This window comes from Vigna unguiculata, chromosome 2 (genome assembly GCF_037176805.1).
Source record: "Vigna unguiculata cultivar grain cowpea cultivar isolate G323 ecotype 2 chromosome 2, ASM3717680v1, whole genome shotgun sequence".
Classification (NCBI taxonomy): Eukaryota; Viridiplantae; Streptophyta; class Magnoliopsida; order Fabales; family Fabaceae; genus Vigna; species Vigna unguiculata.
Window position 1 is genome coordinate 22,000,461 of NC_140793.1, and position 7,557 is coordinate 22,008,017.

General features: G+C 33.5%; 1 protein-coding gene across 1 annotated transcript; it reads right to left on the bottom strand.

Annotated features, from left to right (window-relative positions):
• Nucleotides 1-408: 408 nt before the first annotated feature.
• Nucleotides 409-4,523, bottom strand: LOC114174075 (uncharacterized). The gene is made up of 2 exons (XM_028058823.2): nucleotides 1,327-4,523; nucleotides 409-1,203 (listed from the first exon to the last, which is right to left on the bottom strand). The coding sequence occupies exons 1-2, from the start codon at nucleotides 4,214-4,216 to the stop codon at nucleotides 686-688; spliced, it is 3,408 nt and encodes a 1,135-aa protein (XP_027914624.2). The 5' UTR covers nucleotides 4,217-4,523; the 3' UTR covers nucleotides 409-685.
• Nucleotides 4,524-7,557: the final 3,034 nt, after the last annotated feature.

The window sequence follows — 7,557 nt, forward strand, 5'->3', positions numbered from 1 at the left end:
AGCTCAATAACAAATGAAACAATAAACCGAACAAACATCAAATTTTTCTAGGATAGACTTCTTGTGACCACCACCAAGCTCTTTACGTTAAGACCCACCTCTAGATTTTCCACCACTGGAGTAAGATGCACTTAGGAGAGAGATAAAATTGTAGTGAGGAGAAATAGAATTATAGTGAGAAGAGAGAAACTCTAATGTAATTAGCTCTCTAATACATTTTAATATAATTTTAGTTAATAGTTTGAAAACGAAAAATATATTTAACCATTTTAAAATTTATTTGAGTTTATTTTGGGTGCATTTAGAAATTCTGGAGGAGCATGAAGAAAAAACCACAAAATGAAAAAGTCCGAAAAGGAAAGAAAAGAAAAGAAAAGGGGCCTAGACCACCACACCACCAAGACAAGGTTGGAAACACGAAATTCATCAGCTCTAACAGTGGCTGGATTTTATTGTTGTGCTGACATGATCTGAATTCGAAAATGGATATCAGTAAGTACAAGCTATTTTGCTTTGGATACACTTCAATGATACTCCAGAAGCCACACATGCGCTTTCTGGATCTATTTGTTGATTTTAATTCAGCTATAACATAATTTACAAGCATATAAAGAACAACAATAACACAAGGATCATTGACAAAGAAAGTGATCAGAACAGCATGCTTATGCTCTCCTTAGATTCATCATTTGGAACCCATCTTGATGACACTTGAAGATGAATGCAGCAGAGAAGACACAGAGAAGCTTGAGTTATTGCTTTTTGTTTTCAAACTTTGCATGACTGGTACTGATGAAGAAGCTGTTGGCAAAACTCCACCAGAGTTTTTATTCCCATATGCACCATTTGCAGGAGACCCTTTTAGAAGCACATCAAATTTTGCATACTCCTCCCTTTCATGCTTTATCTCCTTCAGCATAGCAGCAATATCTCTCATTGTTGGCCTTTCATCAGGAGATGAGTTCACACACAATAATGCTATTCCCAATGCCTGCATCATTTCCTCTATTTCTGATTCTGGTCTAGAGAGTAAGCTAGGATCAAGCACTTCAAGACCCTTTTTCTGTCTCACCCAATCAACAACATGTACACCATCTGGGATTGTTGGATCAATTGGTTGCTTACCTGTCAAGACTTCTAACAAAACTACTCCATAGCTATAAACATCACTCTTCTCTGTGATCTTCATCATATAGCCATATTCTGAAACAGTTTCAAACTCAGGGAGTTCATTATGCAGAAAAATAGAAGCTACTTTTGCAAGTAAACAATAAGTAAGAATCCAAAGGAAGAAAGTAATCAAGTTGGTGTGGAAGAGTCACTAACCTGGAGCAATATATCCGTAGGAACCAGCAACTGTATTGGAAGAACGACCAAAATCACCATCATCAACAAGTTTAGCCAAGCCAAAGTCAGCAATGTAAGGTTCAAATTCAAGGCCAATGAGGATATTATTGGCTTTAATATCTCTGTGGACTATAGGAGGAACACAGTCATGATGTAGATATGCAAGGCCTTCTGCAGCACCTAACAAGATTCTGTACCTAAGTTCCCATTCCAGAGAATTTCCACTCCTCTCATGAAGTAGACTACTCAAACTTCCATTCGGCATGTAATCGAAAATAAGCAATCTTGTTTGTCTGTTCCAGCAGCACCCCAAGAATCTGACAATGTTCTTATGACGGATTGAGCCAAGGGTCTTCACCTCAGCTGAGAATGAATCACGAACTCCACTTTTTTCTTCCTTAAATGCCTCTTCTGCGTCAATAGTTGTTGGCCACAATTTCTTCACAGCAATGACTTCACCATTGTCCATTTCAGCTCTATATACAACACCAGAACACCCCTTTCCAATAATATTTCTATCAACTAAGCATCTCAGTATTTGTTCCACTGAAAAGTTTAGCTTCTGAAATGGTATGAACTGCCATGGCCACGAGTCACCCAATTCTGAATCATCATCTCTAATGATTCTTCTTGCTTTGATGACAGCAGTTATCCCCATAACAATCATTATCACTGTCAAGGCTATCAGCAATCCAATGGCTAGCTTAATCCTTTGCGATTTCCTTACTTCATTTCCGTTCAGTGACATACCAGTCTTGCTGGAATCCTTCACAAAGCATGAGAGCCCTTGATTTGCAGTGAAGTCTTTCGATGTCAACTGTCTGAAAAGCTTGTTATCTGGAAGACAGCCAGAAAATTTGTTGTAAGAAACATTGAGTGAAACGAGGTTGTCTAACTCAGCAAGAGGTTTCAAATCTCCTTCCAACTGGTTGTGTGAGAGGTCCAATATGGAAAGCTTGTTCAGAGAAGATATCTGAGCTGGGATTATTCCACGGAGTGAATTGCAACTAAGATTAAGAGCAATTTCTAGTGTCTCAATCCGGCCAAGCTCAGCTGGTATGTTTCCACTGAGGTTGTTGCTGCTAAGATCAAGCAGTTGCAGATTTGAACATAGGCTCAATGATGCAGGAATAGGTCCAGAAAACAAGTTATTGCTTAGGATTAGCTTACTCAGAGAAACAAGACGACCTAAACTTGCAGGTAAAGGACCTGAAAACCTGTTGGAAGATGCATCCAAAACCTGAACTGCTGATAGTGAAGACAAATAATTAGGCAGAGGACCTTCTAAGTTGTTGTTGCTGAAGTCTATCATTTGCAGTTCAGAGCAGCTTCCAATCTCGTCAGGCACTGGACCAGAGAGGCGGTTCCCAGAGAGGTCTAAAAAGTTCAAATTCTTCAGGTTGCCTATTGTCTTGGGAATGCTACCAGTGATCCTGTTGTTTCCAAGCCTCAACCTTATAAGAGAGCTGCAACTGCCTATTTCATTTGGTATGAAACCTGATATGTCATTGGAAATCAGAAGCAGTTTTGTGAGGTTTTGGAGCTGGAATAGACCAACAGGAATACTACCAGTGAGTGCATTGCGTGACAAATCCAGTGATTGAAGATTACTACAGTTCCCCAAAGTGGAGGGAATGCTTCCCTCAAGCTGGTTCTGCCAAGCTAAGAACACCATGAGGTTTGACAACTGACCAAGCTCTGGTGGAATTAAGCCTGAGAGCTGGTTTGTGTCAACTTGCAACTGTTGAAGATTTTTAGCATTTGAAAGACTGGAAGGGATTGAACCAGACACATTGTTATCACTAATCATAAACTCTTCTAGATTCAAGAGACCCCCCAAAGATACAGGTATAGTCCCAGATAAAGAATTTAAGGAGAAATCAAATTTTCTCAAGCTTGTACAGTTACCAATCTCTTCTGGGATAGCCCCCATAAGACCATTCTGCCAGAAAAACAACTGTTCCAGCTTCTTGAGCTTACCAAGCTCAGATGGGATAGACCCTGATAAGCTATTTTCATACAAGAACAAATCAACAAGCTCAGAACAGTTACCTAACTCCGGTGGAATTTCACCGGACAGCATGGTGGTATAGATGGACAAAGTCTGAAGCTTTGTGAGCTTACCCAAAGAAGCAGGCAAAGAACCAGATATTCTGGTATCAGCCAGCCCCAACACGGTCAAATTCCTGCATTCTCCAAGCTCTTCAGGAATCTTCCCAACTATATCTTTGTTCCCTCCTGCTCTTAGGGACTCAAGTTGTGACAACTTCCCCAGTTCAGGTGGGAGAGTCCCACTTATCTGATTGTCAAAAAGGAGTAGATTTTTCAACACAATGCAGTTGCTTAACTCCACAGGGATCCTTCCAGTAAGCTGGTTAGAGTTCAAAGACAAGTTCTGAAGGTTCTGGAGCTTTCCAATGGTTGCAGGGATTGAACCAACAAGATTGTTGGAGCTGAGGTCAATGACAGTGAGGGAAGAGCAATCACCAATGTCTGAAGGGATGGTTCCAGTTAGATTGGAATCAGATAAGACAAGCTTTTGAAGAGAGTGAAATGAAGAGAGGTTGGAAGGTATAGGAAGCTCTAGAGGGATGGATTGTATGTTGATTTCAGTGACAAAGCCTAGTGAGGAACATGTTATGAATGTCCAGTTGCATGGATTGGAATCAAGAATGTTCCAGTTGGAGAAAGAAGGAGGAGGTGGTGATGCAGAAGCATGGAGCCATGAGAAGAGAGTTGAGGCTTCGTGATTTGCAGAGAAGGCAATGCCATAGAGAAAAGTAAGTTGGAGGAGAATGATACAAAACAATGAAGAAGAAGAAGAAGAAGAAGAAGAAGAGATGTACAAGGATTGCCTCGAGCTGAGCATTGAAACAATGAAACATTTGCCTCAAATTCCAAACTTTTCTTCTCCTTGGGTTTGAGTCATTGGGTTTTGCACTCTTCACACTCAATGTGAATGCTGTGGCTTTCTTGCTTTGAACTCAAACTCAGAATAGCTCTTCTCTTTCCAAAACAAAGCTAAAAGGAGCAATTCACAGAAGCCAGAACAGAAGAGAATAAAATAACATAAAACTGAATGCCTAGAGATCAGAAAATCTGCAGCAGCTGCAGAAATAGCACCACCCCACCACACTAAAGATGCTTCTTTGTGTCTAAGCAAAAGCATTAGAATAATGGGGTTGTGCCAGGTGGTGTTTCTTGCAATGAACATAGCCATCTTATTATATACCTCTGGACCTTACCTGCACTGCACATACATCTGATTTATGCCTTTTGTTTATTGCTCACTTCTTGACTCATGCTACTTTCTTACCCACTGCTTCTCTTACACCCTCTCTCTCGTTTTTACTGAAAAAGTTTTAAAGAACAAAAGTTGCCCAAATTCTTAATAAATTATATATCTTTCTGGGTATTCAAGCTATTTTGGCCTACAGTAAAAAACTAGAAAATTTACTGTTTAAGAAATTATCTCTCTTGTTGAATGTTCTTTTCACACATATTTTATACACCCAAACAAGTAAAAGTGTGAATTAAATCCTAGTTACATGTTGAACAGACATTATTCTTTGTCAAACTTTTTATCATAATGTTTATAATAACATCATTGAATGAACTTAAAGATGACATTAATAAGTTCATAACCATTCAAAATCCCAGTGAAAACTGAGCGAACTTAGGTTGGTTATATTGCTCAGGTAATTCACTGAGAAGTATTCAGAACATGTGGGCAAGCTTGTAAATATTATAGGTCTTACTATCAGTTGGAAATAATTTTGTCTTCCACAAGCTCTAATGTTATTACGAAAAAACAGTTATAAAAATATCTTAATGGTTTTCTATTAATTTTTACTTTAGTGTTTACTTCATTCAAAAATTCTTTTAATATATTTAAACGTTCTTTCATAATAATACTTTGTAGAAAAAATTTACAAAAAGAAAAATTACAACTTATAATTTCATTTCTCAGTAAAATAAAAAAATATATTTAAAAGAAGATAATTTTAAGAAATTTAATCCAAAAACATCTGTGTCTCATCTTCCAAGAGTCCATTGTGGAAACAGTTACTGTTTTACAGTTCGCAATTGCAATGTTTTGTAAACATTATAAGATACGTTGTTATTAATTCCACACTTATTCGTGAATCATTTATCTCACTTTATTTGTTTATTTGTTGTGGTTTCTTCATACTTGTGGACCAAGAAAAATCACATTTATTAATATCTGATTTAATAAGCATAAGAAAACATCTGACAGGAAATAAAAAATTAAAGCTCAAATACTAATTTCATCAATTTTTGTTGAATTTGTTAAATTCAGTCTTAATATTTCTATTTCAATCTTGTTTAATTTTTGTTAATTTTTTTAATTCAGTTCTTTTGCTAATGCTGTTTAAAATTATTAACGGATAGTAAACAATGTATATTACATGTTAGTTTGTGTTTTTTATATTATTTTTTTTATTTTTTATTTCTTTTTAATTTTTCTTATTTTAGAAAAAATGTGTTATGTGTCAAGTTATCATCGTGTCACGTTAAAGAAAAAATGTCAAGTGTGAGTTAAGTGTCACATATTAGTGTCTATATTCAACTATTAGATAAAAATGTTATAGAACATTATATTAATCGATTATAAAATAATATCGTCAAATTTAAATATATCTTTTTTTATTTTTGTAAAAACAACTATTTTCACATTTTTTTTCTTTGTTTTTTAATCATAATAATTACAATGATTTATTTTAATATAGTAAAATGTGTTAATTTTAATTTAATTTTTATTTAATACTTTATGTGATTTTTAGTGTTTTAAAATTTTAAATCAATGACGATAATCTTCACCCTTAAAATTTTGTTCTAGTTTTAAACTAATTGTAACCCTAGACGAAAAATATTTAATAAAAATGTGAATTGTAATAAAAATATCACTATAACATTTATAGAAAACTTTAATTTGGTTTCAATTTATGGAGGAAAGGACAAAATAATTTATTTTAAAAAATACTGAAATTAAGTTGAACAAAAATAACAAGTATGTGAACCAAATTGAATATAAGACGTTAATACATGACACTATACTAACACATGACACTATTACTCTCATGTGGCATGATGTTGACTTGACATGATACTTTTTTCTTAAATTAAGAAAAATTAAAAAATAAAATAAATAAAATTAAAAAAAATAATGAACTAACATTGACATACACTATTCACTGTCCATTAATTATTTAAACGGCACTAGCAAAAAAATTAAATTGAACAAAATTGATGAAAAAAGAACTAAATTTAAAAAAAAAATATTGAAACTTAATTGAACCATTTTAACAAAAATAGAAACTAAATTAGTATTTAAAAAAAGTAAAATTATAATGTTTGAGATAATTAATAAGTATTCCTTTTCATTACATGGATAATGATTTCATTGTATAGAAAACATATTTTTAAATATATCATAGTTTGTTGATTGCGTGAGGATTTCTTTTATGATTTTCTTATGTTTTTTTTTTAACTTTATCCATTAAAATAACAGGAGGCATAGCATGATATAAATAAAATTACAATGACTTGTCATAACAAAAAATGCAATAATTATTTTTTATGATGGGACAGAATGAAATATCAAACAAGAATTTGTGAAATGAATCATAACTCATATTTAATAAAAGGATTAGTATAGATAGATTTTGTGTTACACAATTTAGGAAATAAAAACGAATTCAAAAACTTTATTAATCAAATTAATCTAATTATAGGAAATGTAAATCAACCTAATTATATAATTACATTTTTTGCTTATGTTACGATAAAATGAGATATTACAATAAGATATCAGAATGAACTTATAAAATATAATATAATTGGTAATATTAGAAAGTCTTTTATTAGATCGGTTATAGAAGGAACTAATCTAATATTCACCTATCAGATTGGTTATAGAAGCCAATCTAATATCTTAATCTAAAAAAAAAAAAAATTCCTTAAATCGATTATAAAAAGAGACCAATTTTTAGAATATGTTATGTAAGAGAGATAAATGGATGATTTTTTTTTTCACCTTCAATGTCATACTATATCGTTCTATAATTGATCTAATTTATTATATTGATAATTTTTAGATTGAGTGTAAAACCGATGTAATATGCTCTAAACAATTGATATGAAAAGAATTTTGTATTGGTGAATCATCCTAGTTATAAAAGGATGTAA

Excerpts from the sequence above, each read along its gene's own strand:
- LOC114174075 (XM_028058823.2), bottom strand. The coding sequence starts at position 4,216 with ATGCTCAGCTCGAGGCAATCCTTGTACATCTCTTCTTCTTCTTCTTCT. Across the intron at positions 1,204-1,326 it reads CTACGGATATATTGCTCCAG|AATATGGCTATATGATGAAG; the intron begins GTTAGTGACTCT and ends AAACTGTTTCAG.